Consider the following 19,686-nt stretch of genomic DNA (forward strand, 5'->3'; position numbering starts at 1 on the left):
TGGAGGACCTGGGCCAATCGCTGAGTGCCGAATGAGGGCGGTGCCTTAGCGCCGCGCACGCGCCAAAATGTCCTACAGGTAAGGGACAGTGCGTGCGGGTGTCCGTGGGGCTTGGAAGTTCTGCGTTGGTCCTGTCCCGGACGTGGCTCGGAGCCGCTCGGTAAGTTCCGCGGGTTTACGCCCCCCCACCCCACCCCAACTCCCGCTCCAGCGTACTCCGTGGGTTCCGGTCGGGCCGCTCGGCGCCTGCCTCTGCCGATGCCTTTTCCGCTTGCTTTTCTGTGATTGTTTTAACCAGTGCGTGAGCTTCAGCCCCGCCGCCTCCCTGGCTTCTCAGTGCAGATTGCCATTCTTTGCTCGACTCGTACCTGGAGTTTGAATTTTGCCGGCTGCTTCTCCTCTCACGTAAATATAAACATTGGCTTCTCCTTCCCCCAACACGCAATTCTCGAGATTTGGAGGTAGAATTTAAATTCTAGCTCTTTCTCTCGCTCCCAGCTTCACTGGGCACGGTGGTTTCCCTGTTGCTGCAGTTTCTTATTTGGAAAAGCTTCAACCAGACGAACTGAAGTACTGTAACTTACAGTAAAGACTGGGCTGCGATCGTGGCAGTGATTAGGAGCCAGCATCTCGCCCTGATATAGTGAGGCCACAGGATGTCAGCCCTATGATTCTTCAGTGCACCTGACAACACTAAGGTGTTCACGGTCCACAGAAAAGAAATTTCAGGATGAGCCAGAGTGAAACTAAGTCAATGAGTGCTGATGAATCAGAAAATAGGATCTTTTGAAAACTGAAGAGACACGTGGGCCTGAAAGCCTGAGTGGTAACTGATGTATATGATTATGGGGTTTTGGGAGCTATTTAATGGGCAACCAACTTTACATGTTAAAGGAGGCATGTGTTGGTGTAGTCTCTTCACTTTGTCCATAGAACGTGGTCCTTGAAGAGGAAAGCTTTATAAAGGTACGTTGTGGTAAAACATTAATCTGAGATCTTACATACACCTATGACTCAAGGAGTTTAGATTTAAGGCATAGTTCATTTAAAAAACAAAAAAACTTTGTGGCACTGCCTAGAAATGCATGTCTTATATGGGTGGCCTGGCTAGTTATTGGTGAAACTATTGGGTGTCAGCCAATTAGGTGTGGAGGTCCGGGCCAGGAGAGTGGGCACCCGCCTCCCAGGTTTTCTCTGTTTCTTAGCTCGATAGGAAAAGTAAGCCTTGGTTTTTAAAACGTTTTTGCAAGGTTCTTGTTTTTTTAATCTTTGTCATGGGATACTCATTCTTTCATAAATGTTGATGTTAAGTCCTCTTAGCATTTGACCTTTTTTTTCTTTTATTTTCTTAGGCTAAGTCACGTGTGGTGACCCTATGGCATGGCGTTCACCCTGCGGAGGGCCTTTTGTCATACGTCTGTTTTTTGGATGCCCGGAGCTGTGGTTGCTCTGAAAATTCACCCTGCCAATAATGTCCAAAAGGCAGTCAGAGATTGCCTCCGTGTTTGGTTCTGCTCCCTACAACCTGATCTGTTCAGGGTCAGATTCTATCATGCATACTGTAAAAGCTTCCACTCAGAAAACGGAAATGACCTTCATCCAGTCGGTGAGCCATGGTTCTCTCAAGCACAGGTATGGAACCAGCCGGAACAGACTCTTAAAAATGAGGATGAAGAGATGCTTTCCAGGAGGCTAAACAGCTTCGCCTCCTTTGAGGAAGTGCTGAGTTTCATACATACACTGGACACCCTGCCTGTCACTCTGGCGTCAGCAGCTCTGCTCAGGATTTGTGAGATAGGGAAAAGAGATGATGAGCAGAGACTACCCAAAGAAGTACTGGAAAACCGAGTCTTCCAGGCTTTGTGCCTTCGCTGTGAGCGGGATCCCACACATCTGACCAATGCTGTTTTGGTGACCGTTTTGCAGTCTCTGGTTATAGATCCTCAAAGTAGCCTGGTGCTGAGCCTTGTGGCAGAATGCCAGCGCCGGCTGCGAAGAGGCAGTCTGGAAGTCCACCATCTTTGTGTTCTTGGGGAAAGTCTGGCTAGGCTTCAAGGTGCAAGTTGTGAGACCCTGAAACTGGTTATCTGTCAACTGCAAAGTGAAAATTTGGAAACATTTGCTCCAGAGGATATCGTGTCCGTTTATAGGATTCTGCAGGCGTGTCCTGAAGAAGTAGACAAACATCAGACATTTTTAAACACCGTAAACAACTTCTCCCTTTCAATAGTTTCCTACCTGAGCCCTAAATCCATTAGCCATGTTCTTACTGCCTTAGTGGCCCTGGACCAGACTCACGCACGCCCACTGCTTATAAAGCTGGGCAAGTCTGTTGTGAGATACATTCCCCGCTTTACTAATGAGGAGCTCAGGCAAGTCTTGGAGGCATTTGTTTATTTTGGACACAGTGACAGGTTTTTCACAGAGGCCTTAGAGCAACATGTTGCTGCCCAGTGCTTCTCCCTGGACCCCGCTGTTGCCAGCTCTGTGATGGAGTACTGCAGTAGAAAGCGGATTCTTTCCAAGCCCATCTTCGATGTAGTTGCAGAGATTTTTGTTTGTCAGTCCGAAAAGTTTTCACCAAGTCAGATTTCTGAATTAATTGAGCCATTTGGAAAACTCAATTATTTACCACCAAATGCCCCTGCTCTGTTTAGGAAGGTAGAAAATGTGCTCTTTGCTCATTTACGTCATTTTCCACCCAAGATGCTATTGAGGCTTCTTCACTCATGTTCACTGATTGAGCGCCATCCGGTCAACTTTATGTCAAAAATATTCAGCCCCTTTTTCCTTCAACGGCTGCAAGGTGAGGCAGTTAACAAATTGATTGTAATGGCTCGGGGTGCCTGGGCACTGTTTACATTGACTCATAGCTCTAGTGTCATTTGAAACTGCTTGCTTCAGGAGTAATGGGTGGTTTTATGACCATAATCCCTCTTTACATGCCAACATTCCAACCCAACAGTTTTTAACTTTTTTTTTTTTTTTTCAGGTAAAGAGTCATATTTGGACAGAGTGAGCCTGGCACAGATGACCCAACTTTTCCTAACCTCTGTCCTAGAGTGTCCTTTCTATAAGGTGAGAATAGAGATATGAGTGGCATGGCTTTATGTAAAACAAATGCTCATCTTCTGTGCTCTCTGATATATTTAATTTCCTTTGATGTTGATCTCAAACAGCAGAACCTTCTCTTAGGCTGATTGGTCACGGACATCTTGTGGCCCCATCTTTGGAAGATGTCCCCTTTCCTCATTCTTGTCCTAGAAGATGAGTTTCTGGCCATGTAGCTCCTTAGACTTCATCAGACATGAGACATTCGCTACTCATCTTTCCCACCACAGGCTCTCGAACTTCATATCACTGCTGTGCTACTCTGGTCTGCACAGAGGCAGAGAGCTGCTTCTAAGTGTCTCCTAAAGCCGTGCCCAGCTTGTTGGAGTTCAGCTGGTGCTTGCCTTTCTACACGGCCCTATTCTCATAAGTCACAAAGCTTGTGTAGTACAGATAAAGTACGGATAAAGGTGGACATTTCCCACTAACAGGGATACATATCATCGGTGCCCAACAGTAGATGAAGGGGATGGCCATGACTTCCATGTGTCAGCTGCAGTGTGGTTGGTCTTTGAAACCTTGTCATTTCTCGCCTGAGAGGAACTGCCCTGCCACGTGGTTAAATTGCATTTCAATGAGCAGTGATGGCCTTGAGCATGCTTTCAAATGTTTATTCTTAATTTAGATTTCCTACAACTCGTCTTTCTATAGCTATAACTCATATGAGACAGGAGTTAATATATAACTGTTGTACATGGTTCTTTTTTCTTTAGTTTTTATTATTTTTAAAGCCTTTATTGATGATTTTGCAGTGCAGAAGTTTTGAAAACTTTTTCAGACAGCTATCTGTAACTTTTGAGTTTCCTATCTCGGTAACATCTCATTTCTGTTCTGCCATACATTTGACTCCGCTTTTAAAACAACATTTCCTGTTTTAGCACACTTACAATTTAGGGATTGGTATGTGTACTTTAATTTTTAAAATGTTGTTATTTGTTTGTGTTGGGATCTGCATGCTTTGTCACTGCATAGTATGTGTCAACACACTTATCTCACAGTCTCCTGTGTGCATGTGTGTGCGTATGCTCCGTATGTCAAAGAGAGTGCACAGGATGTATGGGACTTGTATTCTGCCATGGATGGTAAAGGTTATCTTATTTTCCAGATGACCAGACAGCTTGTTAACCCCTTTGTTTTATCCCACTCCCTTTTCCTTAGGAACTGAAGTGTTACTTTTACTACATTCTCCTTTTATCATGATTAGTTTTTATCACTTTCACACAGCCTGGGAAGAAGTAACCTCCGTTGAAGAATTGCCTCAATATGATTGGCCATATCTGTGCTAACATTCTCTTGATTGGCTTGGAAAGGTGGCTCACTGGTGGCTCCATCTCTAGGCAGGGCTGTATAGAAAGCCAGATGAGCAGGAGCTAGTGAGCATTCCCTGGTGCTTTTGCTTCAGTTTTGAGCTTTCTGCCCTGATTTCTCTCAATAAGGGGCCGGGACCTGGAAGTGTAAACTCAGATGAACCCTCTCCTCTCTGTGCTTTTGGTCATCATGTTTATCACAGCAAAGAAAAGCAAACTAGAATACTACTGTTGAAAACTTCAGCTGAGAGCCAAGTGCTGGTGGCAGCACACATCTATAATCTCAGCACTGGGGGGGAGAGGCAGGCAAATCTATCGAGGCCAGGACGGTCAGCTACACTGAGCAATCCTTGTTCATAAAAACAAAAAACTGTAGTTGAGAGTGATTATGACCTTGAAGGAACTCCATGCATCCCAAAAAATCTTTTAACCTGAGTGCTCTTGTGTATGTTTTACTCATTTAAAAAATATGAGCTATAGCAGCCATCTTGTGTATTGTCATTTTCAGAAAATGATGTACCCATGTCTTAGAAACATACCATGTATATAAAGTAATTTTGGATCAGTCTTTTATCCCAGTAGCTTTCAACTCACTCTGTGGCCTTATATCTTTTTCTTTTTTATGTTTGCATGTATGAATATTAGGGCCCCAAACTCCTTCCTAAATATCAAGTGAAGTCATTCCTCACTCCATTCTGCTCCCTGGAGACGCCCATGGATCTCCATCTTTATAAGTCTGTGGTGATTGGACTGATTGATCTTTTAGGATCAAGATTGTATTTTGCTTCAAAAGTGTTGACACCCTATTATTATACCATAGGTAAGTAACTAGGGGCTTGTTTTGTCAGAAGCATCCTGTCCATGTCGTGGCTAGACATCTGTGAGATGCAGGACAGAACCTTCCCTCTCCTGAAGGCGAGCAGAAGGAGAGGTCAGCAGAGGCCTGGCCAGGAGAACCAGGACTCTGAGTTTGAGTTTAACACATCAGCCACATAGTAGCAGGATGTCCTGGGCACAGCACTTAACAGTTCTCTGCTCAGTCCTTCATCTGCTGAGTGAGAGAAGGAACGGCAACCTCCAAGACTGATGGATAAATAGAATAGTGAGTGCTCCATGTCCTCTGCATCAGCCCCCGCCTCCAGGATCCTGCAATGTTTAAACTCTTGTTCGACTTTAATGATGAAAAGTCAGCTGAATAAACCCTTTCCTTGCCAGCTTGCTTTTTTGGCCATGGTGTTTTGTCACAGCAGTAGAAACACTAAGACACGCGGGAAGAGAGCAGACCTGTGAGCAGGGTTGAGGTCTGCAACTGCCTTGGTGTTGGCTTAATTTTGAGGATTTTCTTTACTCTTTATTGAAGAATTCACACCTTTTGTTGCATGAGGAAGAAGAAAGAGTACATGTTCTTGGCATTCTGTTAATTGCTTGAAACCACTCTGCTTCAGAGTAATTGAGACCTTTTGGTGCAAAGCTGGCTTGTGTAGTCTGTAAGGCCAATTAAATAACTGTTGTCACTGTGGGTTGTGGCCATTACTTTGCAGCCTCAGCCCTCTGATAAAGGCATTATGGAAGAAGTGAACAAACACAAGGCACAGGAAAATAGTGTTGTTGAGGGTATCACACAAAGAATTTTTCCTTTCTTTTGCCAGATGTTGAAATTAAATTAGACGAAGATGGATTCGTATTGCCGTTTACAGTGGATGAGGATGTCCATACAAGGTAAAGAAAGCTGTGGGTTAAGTTAAAGACTTAAGTTGGCAAACGGATGCTTTTCTTAAGATAGACAAGCATGATTCTGGAAATTAAACTCCTGAGCTTCATGGAGCAGCAGCAGCAAGCACAGAGCCTACATGGGTGTGCATCAGGCCCTGGTGTAGATGTTAAGTGATTAGCTTAGTATTTTTGTGGGATTCCTGACGGTGAGACAAGTGGGTCTCTGACTCTCTTGCCTGCTCTTTGGACTCTTCCTCCTGTTGGTTGCTGTGTCCAACTTTGAGAGGCTTCATATTGTTTTGTCGTGTTTGGTTATTATCTCTTAGAAGCCTGTTCTTTTCTAATGAGACAAAAAGGGAGTGGCTCTGGAAGAGAGGAGAGGTGGAGAGGACCTGGAAGGAGTCCGGGGAGGGTAAACCATCATGGGGACTGTTAGGAGAAAGGAATCTATTTTCAATAAAAGGAAAAACAAGCGAAAACAAATGCTGAATCTCTCAGTTTTGGAAAAATCCTTTCATTCAGTAAACACTAATAGGATTAAATTTTTTTTCAACAAATGAAAGGGCCATCTATTCATGATTGATTTAAAAATAATAGTGGCACATAGGGCTAAACAAGTAATTTCTGGCAAGGAAGGGTGTACTTTGACTCATTGCTTTTGCTTTCTCAGGGTGGCCCTGTGTATTGATGGCCCACAGCGATTTTGCTTGGGCAGTAAACACTTACTTGGAAAAGAGGCCATTAAACAAAGACACCTGCGGTTACTTGGTTACCAGGTTGTTCAGGTATGGTATCACCTGTCTTTGTTTTTGTTTTTCCTTCAAAATGCAGTGTCCGTTACCAAAATTTGCTTTTTCAATTACGTACATGGTACACAGTACAACTCCAAAGACTTTACTGGAATGAACTGCAATCAACAAGTAGAACCAACTCAGAAGAGAAGTGGGGCCAGACGAGGGCGGTCATGGGCTTGGCTAGGATGGTCCATCGTTGATGGCCTGCCTGTTGTCTGTTCGAGGTCTTGTAGGAACATCCTAGTTATACTTTTGCAGGGCTAGTAAGTTCTTTCAAGTCCATGTACAAGAAAAGGTCCAAGCTGCAATCTGAGCAAGTGTGGCGTTAGCTCCCAAATCCTTCCTGACATTGTCTGCTCATGGATTTTACAGACCCAGCCTCTATTTTAATTTACTGTAACAGTAAGTGGCTTGATGCTCCAGGCACTAGTTTATATCTTAGGGGTTGATTCGGTTTATTACTTGACTCACATTTTGTAGTTAGGATTTTCAAAGCTTGGTATTTTCCAAAGTGGTACATACCTATTTCCTTATCAACATGCTCACCTCTGCCTTCAGAATTACTGTTGTTGGAATAGCTTTTGCTTCCGTTTCTGTCTGATTTAATGGGTAAATTTAGCAAGGTTGTTCCAGGGTCTTTATCTACCCTTACTCTTCCAACATTATGTTTTCAATAGGGATTTTGTAAGGTCTGCTGGGGGATTGTAGTAAACACGGATACACACATTTCCAGTTCTCTTTAGTATTGCTAACTCCTCTCTACCTTCCTCGTGGCTTTTCCATGGTATCCTGTCATTCCCACATTGATTTTCTAAGAGCTAGCCATGTAGTGTGTGTTCAGGTACCATTGCTTCTTTATTGCTTGCAGCCTAAACTAGAGACTTCCGTGTTAGTACCCAGGAGCTTGCATTATCCAGTCTGTACACATAGAGTGTTTAGGCACATGGCCTGCTCAGGACCATGCGTTACCCAGTCTGCACACAGTTAAAATGTGTCTACAGACCCTGTAGACACATGCTCAACCACCTAGCCTGTGCTCCCAGCTCTGTCCCTCCCCATCCCTCCTAACTCCCTCTTTCCCCATCCTTCTCTGTTCTCTTCCCCTGCCTGCTCCCTCTCCGCAAGCCCTCCATTTTTCTCTACTTTCTCCCTCTGCCTCTGGTGTTTTCATAGCTGGGGTTGTCTCTGGCTTTATGTAAACTCTAGTGGTTCATTGGCCTCCAGCTCAGGTTCACTTCTTGTGATGCACGTACTTCGCCTTCCTCTCCTCTCTCAGCTGCCCCTCTGAGCCAGCATTGCTCTAGGTGCTGGGAACTCCAGGTGCAGATGTCAGGTAGGACCTTTGTCACTCCTCTGATGGAGGAGGGTGTAAGAACCAATGTTGAGGGCAGCAGCGTCACCAGGAGTTTTAATGGTGGTTTTCCTTTCATAGGTTCCCTATCATGAGCTGGAGCTGCTTACATCAAGACTTGAGTTGGTGGACTATTTACAAAGAAAGCTCTTTTCTCAAAGCTCCACAGTCCACTGGTAACAGAGGAAACTGTCTTCAGGATTCACAGTGAAAAAAGATTATATTTGTAAGAGAGTTTAATTTGTGAATTAGCCACTATATGGAAATTATGTTTACAGACTTGGGATCTGAAAAGGGTCTGCGTCTTTTCTTATACCATGTATATGTGTATTGGTGGTAAATTTGAAATTAATTTAATGGCGTCTTAGATGCCTTCACTGCAGAGCAGGATCATTCAAATGCAATAAAATAATGTAACAAGTAAATGTTAGTTGTCTTGTTTTTAAGATGTGGTTTTCTGTTTGTAGTGAGGATAAGGAGGAAGTTTATCTCTCACTTCCTTCATTGGTGGCAGTGGTATTTGGTGAGAAGGGTGGAGTCAGGAAAGCAGAACTATTCAGGTTGGGGTTGGGAGTGCCTGGAGGGAGGGAAGGGGTAAACATTGTTGTTTATGCATTAGTGGCCTCAATTTCTCTCCCTCTTGGGACAGGTGTGAGGCAAGCTAGAAAGCTGGGCTTGTGACCTTGCACAGGGATGTGTGCACCATTCTCCACTCTGCTGAGCACTGGACATCATATTCCCATGTCTCTGGTGCCTTCTGCTTTAGACAGTGTGGAGTAGGCTGCTTCAGCTTGGTCTTGAGAAGCCACAGCATGCTAAGTGTCAGTCTGCTTCTGCCCCGCCCTGGGCACAGCTTCTTGGGAGGCAAGTTTGACTACACTTACCCCAGGCTGCACTGGGCTGTAGGGAGGTGCTGTGACACTGCTCCAGGGATGAGAAAGTGCAGTCTGGAGCTGTGGAAAGCCGGAGCTGGATCAGGGGTCCCCCCAGGCCTGCGGCAAGGCCGGGCCATGGGATTCTCAGACTCTTGAACATCCAGGTGCCACTGGGAGTCGGTGGCCTGAGGGCTGAGGACAGGGTCTAGCCCAGGATAGGTCAGGGATTGGGGGAAGGAAATCACTAGATTGTGTTGACTGTCCTTAACTTGGTGGCAGCTGTGCCTGGGAGCTCAGAGAGGCCTTCTGCTGCAGAATTAAACTGGGGCTCTGTAGTCAAATGACTTCACCATGGCTCACCTCAGCAGATGTTAATGAAAGGAGACAGTCCATAGTTCTAAACAGTTTATTGGTTGTTCATGGTGGAAAATGGATAGGTAACGTACCATACCTCTTTTCTCAGGGTCTGACCTGAAATTAAATACCTTTTGCAGGGTGGGATGTCTGGGAAGGGAAGCTTACTGGCTAAGCACTTTGGGCCTCAAGGTACCTCATTAGCATGGAGAACTCTGCTCTGGGCCTATGTGACCACAGGGCAGTTTCCTTTATGGGAGGAGGGTGGCCTATGTTCCAGGCCAGCAATCTGGCAGGGAGCTGGGAGTTACCAAGCCTCAGGTGTGTGCCCACTGAACCTCTGAGTCTTTATTTTTTTTTTTTTTCTGGTTTAATAAGGAATTGTTTAATTTTGAGAAAAAGGTCCCAAACATCAGGCTGTTCACAAAAATAACTTTAGAAAGCAAATATTAAAAGACTACTACACTATTTTCCTGTACGATGTATTTGACATGCCAACTCCCATTCACAAAAATACATGGTTACATTTGTGGTAACAGTCACTCGTGTGAGGGAAAACACATGAGTGTGCAAAGCTGCTCTCAGGGTTACAAGTAAACGAGATGCCTCTGCAGTTAGGGAAGCGACGACTGCACTCGTGAACGGGAAGAACTACTCCCTGCATAACAAGAGATTATTTTGGAGACACTTGATAAAAACCATACAACTTTTTACTGTTAAGTCAAAGAGGTATCAAATTTAAAGCAAATCTTACAGGGTAAGACAACAAAACTACTAAGGAGCATCACAGGAAGTGAAAGTGGAAGCAGGCACAGGGCAATTATGAATTACTGAACACAGGAAGGATGAGGAGGGAGAACAGTGAGAATGTGCAGAAGATTCTAGGGGAGAGGATCTGGTGTTACTTTGATCTCCCACAAGCGCCTAGGTAAATGAATAAAGGGATAAGATTTCAAAGCTCCACTATGCGCTTAAGAGTCATTCCCCCCATTGGCGCTGTCATCTTCTCCTTCCTTGGGCTCTTTTTCATCGTCCTTCAACTCCAGCTGTGGGAAATAGACGCAAGCAAGGTAGAGTTAGAGGTACTCTTCTCATCCCTGGATTCCAGCTCCCCCATCCCCCCTGGTCTTCACTATTGTTATCATCCAGCATCCACTCTCCTCAGCAGAGTCCTCTGCACCGCCCAGACTCCGTCTTTGCATTTCTCATCATTTCACGGGGGTGCTGCTCTGCACTTCAGACTTTTCATTCTTCATCTCTACTGGAGACGAGAAGGACAAGTCTGCTTGTTTGCTTTGTTCTTTTTCAAGTTTTTCCAGGCGTCCCAGCAGAGAATCCACTTTTTGTTTTACCTGAGTCAGCTCCTTTTTAATGGCTGAAGGTCATCACCTTTCAACTTTCCAGACTTGGAAGAAGATCCCCGTTGTCTACTCTTCAAATTGAATCCACTTTTGCTCCTTCATGAGGTGTTCCTGGACACGCTGGCATTTGGAAGGCGCCATGCTCAAGCAATAGGAAGAGGAGGAAGAGGAGGAGGAGGAGAAGGAGAAGGAGGAGGACAAGGACGAGGACGAGGAGGAACACGTGCTGGGTAACTGTTTACGCCCTGCCATAATCCTGTTGAAAGTCCTCGTCCAAGTCAAATGAAGACCCGTACATCGCTGTAGAATATTTCCTACCTGCTTTTTCCTAGGTTCACTTGGCTCTGCAGCCAGGTTAATATCTAAAACCTGGCCAGCGATCATTCTGCCATCCTCTCCAGCTACTGCACCTTGGACATTTCTTTCATTAACAAAGCCCTTATGCACAGAGCAACCCACAATTTTGCTATCCTTTGTAAAGATGGTCTCCACATCAGACTTCTTGACCACCAGAGTGTTGAGATTCCCAGTGAATACACAGGAATCGTGGATTGAGGATCTGTCTTGTTGGTAACATCGCTAGCCAACTCCTTTGATGATAAGGTTTCTAATAAAGCTGAAAATATAGTTCTGAAGATAAATAAATGTCACTAGAGGAAGGACAGAGAAACTGCCTCTCCTACTGTGGGTCTATGCCAAGACACTGGAGCCACACCAGCAAGGAACCATGACCGTCCCCACTCTGTCACTTCACAAAATCAAGTCTCTGGGTCTTAACCTGCTCTACCTTATCAAACTTCCTGGCATGGTTTTATGTCCCACAGTAAGAACTGTTCAAGAATCCTGATGCCTGAGTTCATTTCCACTTCCTCACTTGCTGGGGATGGACTTGTGTTTCAGGGCCTGAGGAAAAGATGCGGTAGTGTGACATCCCTCTTGTCTGTGGGTTCTGAGCCATATATGAGATATCCTCTGGCCTGTATAATCTGTCTGAGCTATGAGGACATCCTTGTGGCCCACAGGATCTGAACCACAAGGGACACTGATGAAGAGAATAGCCTCAGTGGACAGTTACCTGGGAAGAGGGGGCTTTAGTGGCCTCGGACAGACTTACTCGTGGGAGCATTTTCTTAACTACTGGTTGATACAGAAGGTCCCAGTCCACTGTGGGCAGTGAAATTCCTGCACCATATAAAAAAGCTAGCTGAGCAGAGAACAGGGAGGAGTGAGCCAGTAAGCATCTTTGTCCACGGCCTCTGCTTCAGTTCCTGCCTGTGGGTTCCTGCTTGAGCTCCTGGCCTGCTTCTCAGTGATGGACTGTAGTAGTCTATAAACTGAAATGTGTTTTCTTATCCCAACTTGCTTTTTGACTATGGGTTTATTAAAGCAGTAAAAAGCAAATCAGGGCAAGTTTTGTTTTATGCTTTTAGGGATTCTGTAACAGTACCACAAAGTGAGTGGGTCACAGTGGTGGGATAAAGTATCAGCCCTCACAGTTTGAGGCTAGGAGTCCAGAGTCATGGTGTCAGCAAGATATGCACTTTTGAAGACTTAGGAGAGAACACTTTACTGCTTTGTGTACTTTGTAGTGCCCTGGGGAGCCTTGGTCTGTTCCTGGCATTGGCATTTGATCAGTAGGTATGCATGTGTGCATGTGCATGTGTGTGTGTGTATGTGATGTTACATTTTAAATGGCTTCCTTCCTTTGGGGTGTGTATGGGTTCTTGCCTCTTCACTTCTCTTTGAAGTGTGTCCTCATGTAAGGATTCTAGCCATGTTAAGGTTCACCACAAGAAAATTAAACCTGTAAAGACTACACAAGTCAAATGATACACATACCAGGGGCACTCGTACAGAGCAGTGGCACTCTGGAAGCATGCACAGAAGCCATCTGCTTAGGCCCAGAATGATCTGTAGTCTGAGTTGGGATCTGGAGCACAGGGACCCTGGCTGTCATGCCTGGTACAAAGCAAAGGGGATGTTTCCAGGAAAGAAAGGGAGAATCAACCCTGGTTCTGTTTAGATTTTTTAGTATTGTGCGGCTGAAGCGAGCACTCTGTTTAGATTTTAATCCTGAGAGTGTTTGTGTCATAAAAATAGTCTAATAAATAGTTTTTGGCTTCACCAAGTGGCATGAATCTGGTACAGTCACATCTGGGTCTCTAAATTGAGTGTCCGTGCCTCTGAATCTTTGTGCCTGATTGCTGTGATCACAAGCATATCCAGGCAGTAGCTCTTAGTAGCACATATTTGACAATTTTGAATAAGGTCTAATCTTGTTATATTTTAACGAGTGCAGTGAAAAAAGAAAATAGGTGAAAATTGTTAGGCACAGACTCTGGAATCGGCAGGGATATCCTCTTAGGCTGTCACTAGGGGGCAGCAAATTCACGGCATTGATTGTGCTAAAGGAGAAACCAGGATATGTGTGTGTGTGTGTGTGTGTGTGTGTGTGTGTGTGTGTAAGAGAGAGAGAGAGACAGACAGACAGACAGACAGACAGATGTCAATCAATTTTAGTATCTCAGGACACGCAATTTCCAGGTCCTAGTCCAACATTATGGACTGATCCAGCCTCCCCTGCTTCTCAGTCATTGTGGCCCCTTCTCCTGCTCCCTGGAATTACCTCCTAAATAATTCATGAGCATCTGATCCCTAGTTAGACTCAAATTTAGAGGAAACTCAAGCTAAAGCAACATTTTTTAAAAATTGAATTTTATTGTTTTACTTACTCATTTTACATCCTGCTCATTGTCCACTCCCAGTCATCCCCTCCCACAATCCTTCCCCCTCCCCCTCTCCTCTGAGCCCAGTAGGGGCCCCTGAATACCCTCCTCCCCACAACACTGGCACTTCAAATCTCTGTGAGGCTAGGCATTTCCTCTTCCACTGAGGCCAGACAATGCAGTCCAGCAAGGAGAACGCATTTCCTGTACAGGCAACACCTTCTGGGATAGCCCCACTCCAGTTGCTTGAGATCTACATGAAGGCCAAGCTGCAGGGAGGTCTAGGTCCAGCCCATGTATGTTCTTTGGTTGGTGGTTAAGTCTCTGAGAGCCCCAAGGGTCCAGGTCAGTTGGTCTTATTGTGGAGTTCTTATCTCATTGGGGCCTGCAATCCTTCCTCCTATTCTTCCATAAGAGTTCCCAAGCTCCATCTGCTGTTTGGCTGTGGTTGTATGCATCTGTCTGAGTCAGCTGCTGGGTGGAGCCTCTCAGAGGGCAACATGCTTCTGTCTGTAAGCATAAGAGAGCATCATTTATAATGTCAGGGATTGGTTAAAGCACCAATTTTTATTTGTCATCAAGTACTTGCTGAGTACCTACTGAACCATCCAAGATAAAAGATTCAAGTGACCATGCCCTGGAGAGCTTTCAGTCTAATAAAATCACAAACTCTTTGCCTGGTCAACTTTGGCCAGGATTCTGAATCTTCTGTTGTTTAGCAGTTTCCTGTGGGTTCAGGTGTTCTATCTGGAGCAGTCTCTTTATAGACCTGGAAGTTTTAAGTTGAAATATTTCCTTCAGGAAAGAAGGGGAAATGCTCATGAGCTCAGGACTTAAATAACTACTAAGTCTCACAAAGTTCCTGAAACTAACAATACACACTACATCTCACCAAGGTTACAGAAGCAGTGAAAGATTGCTGGTGGAGAAAAGAATAAGTTGAGCTACTCAGCGAAGGTTCTCTAACCTATGGAGACATCTCTGAGTCACATTGAAGTCTCCAGAGTTTGAGCTTTTGTAAATTGACACCTGGGTTCGGCTTTTTGGTGACAAGATTATTTTAGTTGTATTTGCTTCTTTAAGTAACCCTTCTTGTACACTCCTATAAGTAACCACAGTAAACTCATTTATTCTCTAAGTTATACTTTGATGTAATTATTACTTTGGTTCACTGTCTGAGGTGATTAGCTGTTTTCCATCCCACATTAGGCAATCTATGCTTTTTCCTTGCACAATTTAGTTTTAGCAAAAGAACCCAAAGTTAGTATAACAAGACTCCACTCGAAAGTTCTATCCATGCTCAACCTTCCTCACTAGATCTGACCATCCACAATCCTCCAAGGTATCCCTGACTGCCTGGTCTGTATTCAGGAGGTCTTCTGCCAGGTAGGTTTAGCCAGTACCCCTGTACCCTCACTTTTCCTCTCTTAATCCATGGCACTTGCTCCTTGGCTCCTGGCGAGATGCCCTGTGTATCTTGTTAGTTTCAGGAACGTTGTGAGACCTGGGAGTTGAGCCTGATCTCGATCTCAGGCTGAAAGACCCATTGCAGTAGTCCCTACACCCACTGCCATATCCGTGAACAAAGCCTGCCTTCTATGTGTGCTCATTCCCCTCCGTTGCTATGATAAAATACTCTGAAGAGAAGCAATTCAGGGGAGGGAAGGTTCAATTTTGTTTACACTTCAGTCCATGTCCATTCTTGAGAGAGCTCAGGGCAGAGACTCAAAGCAGAAACCATAGAAGAATGCTACTAGCCAGATTGCTTGCAGGTTCATGCTTAGCTATAAGAAGAAACATAATCCAAGACCACCTTGCCAGAGATTGGTACACCTACAGTAGGCTGAATCCTCCGACATTGTGACGGTATTCACAGACATGCCAACAGTACAATCTAATGGGGGTGAGCCTTCTACTGAGATTCCTTTTCCAGGTGACTCCAGGCTGTTTGGCACTGACAGTTAAAGTTAAAGCTAACTAGCGATTGTGTTTAACTAAAGTGCTATTTGTGAAGTTTTCTTTTACTACTAGCAAAATAAGTAACTGAATGAAATTGCAGCTAGCAAAATTATATGTCTGAATGGCTGTGAACGGGATTTCTGTAATGGAATAATCTCAATTTGGGCTAGGTTGGAGCCAAGTTCTCACCATATTTTCTGTCAGCCCCGTCTACCTGTGCAAGTGTGTATACTTTATCATTTATACAAAGCTTGCAAGGGGCCTCAGCTGACCTCTCAGTCTGTCTTTGGAAAGGCTGGGAGAGGTGGGAAAGGTTGAGAGTAGATTGATTATAGAGGGTATTTTATTTTATTTTACTGATACTTTCTTTTTTTTGTTTTTAAAGATTTATTTATTTATGTATTATATGAAAGTACACTGTAGCTGTCTTCAGACACACCAGAAGAGGGCATCAGATCTCATTGCAGATGGTTATGAGCCACCATGTGGTTGCTGGGATTTGAACTCAGGACCTCTGGAAGAGCAGTCAATGTTCTTAACCACTGAGCCATCTCTCCAGCCCTTACTGATACTTTCATGGGGATGATAACATTTAACTGGCATGCTCTTGTGACTTCTGCTCCTGGGAGAAGGGTGATGGCTCTGTTTTCTACACATCTCCAAGCCCCAGGTAGATGGTCACTAAGTGACCTCGCTAAGTGATTTCCAGCAAGACTAAAGGCGTTGAGACTTTGCTTTATGGTGGTCTTTTTTTCTGACTCATGGTCTACTCAGGCAATCTACCAGGGGAGAACAGAGGAAAGGAGGGAGTGGGCTTCCTGGAGCTGAGGAGGGAGCATGATCAGAGCTGCCTGAAATCCTATGAACTTGACTCCTGTGCCAAGGTCACTCTCCTCTGCTCCTGTGCCTTACCCACATATGAAATGCAAGGTACATGTGTGCAGCCCATGCTTCTCTGCCCTTAGCCTTTTCAATATGTGCAATATACACACGGCCCTCATTTTTCTGTTGGATCACACTCTCTGGACCTCTGTAGCCTTTCTCATCTTTGTCATCTGACTTCACCAAGTTGTAAGCTCTCTGTGACCTAGGGCTGTTTGTTTCAGGGCTGAACCGTCAGATCTTGACGCATAGTAGCTTTCTGTCATGATCTGCAAAGTTAAGGAATGCCCAAAACATAAAACAAACTGTGCTGGTAATCAGATGTAGAGGATTGGGTGTGGTCCCTTAGGTGGCTCCTACTTGGAAAGCCACAAACACACCTGCTCAGGTTGTGAAGTGAAAAGAACCTAGAAGGAAGCGTCAAGGAACGTCACAAAGTGGATGCTGAGAACAAGGCGCAGTTGCTAGGCAACGACCGAGCGCAGACGCCTGGAGGGACGCAGAAGCCTGATGGAGGGACCGGCCAAGAAGGAGCAGCGAGCGATGGACCCCGGTGGCGTGAAGGAGAAGGAGGAAAAGGTGGAAGAGGAGGCAGGAGAAGAAGAGGGAGAAGAGGAGGAGGAGGAGGAGGAAATTACCGCCGCAACCCTGCGGGGCAAACCCCGACCTTTGCCCATCTCAGCGCTATCAGCTTTCAGCTACATCCCGCCACGGCATCAGGGCCCCAAGGAGCACAGCTACTTCAGTCGCGAGGGCCAGGTGAGCAGGTCCAAGAGAGAGAGGAGGGGGACACACACACACACACACACACACACACACACACACACACACACACACACACACACACACGAGTCCGCACTATCAGGGAGGGCTCAGAGCGGAAAGGAATGTGATGAGGGCGTTGCTTCAGTGCGAGGGAGGGGCCTGGGGTGGGACCACAGAACGTGAGCTGTCCAGACAGTAATAGGGGAGGGTTTGAGGTGTGGTATTAATAGTGTGAGGAGAGGGTTGGGAAGGACTATTTCTGATATTGTCCAAGGGCAGCTAGCCAAGGTAGGAGGGCGGGGTCAAAGTACTAGAGGCTTTAGAGGTACTGCAGCTCTAGGTAGAGGGTGGTGCCCAGGACAAACTGCACTGAGCTGCAGAGTCCAAAGGAATTGTATAGGGGTGCGGAACTGTGGCTAGCACGGAAGCCTCCTGGTTTACAGATGTGGAACTGGTCTCGGGGTTAGCTAGGGCTAAATACCAGAGTCTGGGTCAGGGCCCCCTGTGTTATCACTTGTGAAGGGGCTGGAATTTGACACCAGTGAGGCAGACATGGTTAGCAGGCAAGAGAGAGGCCTTGAACAGAGGCACAAGGGCACCAAGAATATGGCCATCACAATCACAGTTGTAGACACCTCAGGAAGTGAGGATGGACAGATGTGAGCTTGGTGCAAGTAAAGTGATGCAAATGTGCCCTGAGAGTGGGAACTGCAAAGAGGTGTGAGCATAAAGGGATCAGGCAATCACAGCCATTCCTGGGAAGCTGACCAGAGGTGCCCCTCTGGGAACAGGGGAGAAGCTGCTACCCATCCATTCCATAAAAAACTGAGTGAGTACTGCCAGCATGCTGGGTCACTCTTTCTGCCCACTACCGGTTGGTGGGTCAGTGGAGTGTCAGGGTTGCTCTACTTAAGGTGGCTCAACCCCCTGGGGTCTGTCTGTATCAAGTGTCAGGTAACAATGGAGACAAACCCTGACCCTAGTTGCAATGTCTGTAAGGTCCAGGGTGTGGGAAACATTCTGACTCTAGATGGCAGAAACAATAAGAACAGTGTCTTAGTTGGGGTTACTGTTGCTGTGAAGAAACACCAAGGCCAAAAGCAAACTTGAAAAGAACTTTGTTTCACTCACAGACTCCTAGAACAGTTCATCATACAAAAGCAGTGAGGGCAGGAACTCAGGCACGACAGGAACCAGGAGGCAGAAGTTGATGCCAAGGCCTTGGAGGGGTGCTACTTACTGGATTGCCCACAATGACTTTGCTCAGCTTGCTTTCCTGTAGAACGTAGGACCACCAGTCCAGGATGGCACCTCCCAGAATGTGCTTCATCCATCAATCACTAATTAAGAAAATGCCTTACAGGCATTCCTATGGCCCAGGAGACACTTTATTTTTTTTTTGTCCATCTTTATTAAATTGGGTATTTCTTATTTACATTTCAATTGTTATTCCCTTTCCCAGTTTCCAGGCCAACATCCCCCCAGCCCTTCCCCTCCCTTTCTATATGGGTGTTCCCCTCCCCATCCTCCCCCCATTACCACCATCCCCCCCAACAATCCTGTTCACTAGGGATTCAGTTTTGGCAGGACCAAGGGCTTCCCCTTCCACTGGTGCTCTTACTAGGCTATTCATTGCTACCTATGCAGTTGGAGCCCAGGGTCAGTCCATGTATAGTCTTTGGGTAGTTGCTTAGTCCCTGGAAGCTCTGGTTGGTTGGCATTATTGTTCCTATGGGCTCTCAAGCCCCTTCAAGCTCTTTCAGTCCTTTCTCTGATTCCTTCAACAGGGGTCCCATTCTCAGTTCAGTGGTTTGCTGCTGGCATTCGCCTATGTTTTTGCCGTATTCTAGCTGTGTCTCTCAGGAGAGATATACATCCGGTTCCTGTCAGCCTGCACTTCTTTCCTTCATCCATCTTATCTAGTCTGGTGACTGTATATATATATGGGCTACATGTGGGGCAGGCTCTGAATGGGTGTTCCTTCTGACTCTGTTCTAAACTTTGACTCCCTATTCTCTCCCAAGGGTATTCTTGTTCCCCTTTTAAAGAAGGAATGGAGAATCCGAATTTTGGTCATCCTTCTTGAGTTTCATGTGTTCTGTGCATTTAGGGTAATTCGAGCATTTGGGCTACTATCCACTTATCAATGAGTGCATACCATGTGTGTTTTTCTGTGATTGAGTTACCTCACTGAGGATATTTTCCAGTTCCACCCATTTGCCTATGAATTTCATAAAGTCATTGTTTTTGATAGCTGAGTAGATTTCCATTGTGTAGATGTACCACATTTTCTGTATCCATTCCTCTGTTGAAGGGCATCTGGGTTTTTTCCAGCTTTTGGCTATTATAAATAAGGCTGCTATGAACATAGTGGAGCACGTGTCTTTGTTATATGTTAGGGCATCTTTTGGGTATATGCCCAAGAGAGGTATAGCTGGGTCCTCAGGTAGTGCAATATCCTACTTTCCGAGGAACCTCCAGACTGATT

The 19,686-nt window shown here is 45.5% G+C and overlaps 2 protein-coding genes and 1 pseudogene across 3 annotated transcripts in view; 2 read left to right on the forward strand and 1 right to left on the reverse strand.

Moving 5' to 3' along the window:
* Positions 1-25: 25 nt before the first annotated feature.
* Positions 26-8,701, forward strand: Fastkd3 (FAST kinase domains 3). 2 transcript variants are annotated; one of them, XM_032894818.1, is made up of 7 exons: positions 26-160; positions 1,353-2,806; positions 2,993-3,078; positions 5,064-5,238; positions 6,068-6,137; positions 6,802-6,916; positions 8,358-8,701. In XM_032894818.1, the coding sequence occupies exons 2-7, from the start codon at positions 1,381-1,383 to the stop codon at positions 8,454-8,456; spliced, it is 1,971 nt and encodes a 656-aa protein (XP_032750709.1). In that variant the 5' UTR covers positions 26-160; positions 1,353-1,380; the 3' UTR covers positions 8,457-8,701. The 2 variants fall into 2 exon arrangements, with proteins under 2 accessions (XP_032750709.1, XP_032750710.1); XM_032894819.1 differs by lacking the exon at positions 26-160 and adding an exon at positions 234-966.
* A 1,735-nt stretch (positions 8,702-10,436) lies between these two features.
* Positions 10,437-15,451, reverse strand: LOC116893532 (annotated as a pseudogene).
* Positions 15,452-16,793: 1,342 nt separating this feature from the next.
* C2H5orf49 (chromosome 2 C5orf49 homolog) overlaps positions 16,794-19,686 on the forward strand; it is a 28,347-nt gene continuing 25,454 nt past the window's right edge. The window contains exon 1 of the mRNA XM_032894821.1: positions 16,794-17,192. Within this exon, the coding sequence (XP_032750712.1) occupies positions 16,944-17,192 (249 nt within the window). The 5' untranslated portion in view covers positions 16,794-16,943. The remainder of the gene's footprint in view (positions 17,193-19,686) is intronic.

The sequence above is a fragment of the Rattus rattus genome, chromosome 2, assembly GCF_011064425.1.
Source record: "Rattus rattus isolate New Zealand chromosome 2, Rrattus_CSIRO_v1, whole genome shotgun sequence".
NCBI classification, from domain to species: domain Eukaryota; kingdom Metazoa; phylum Chordata; class Mammalia; order Rodentia; family Muridae; genus Rattus; species Rattus rattus.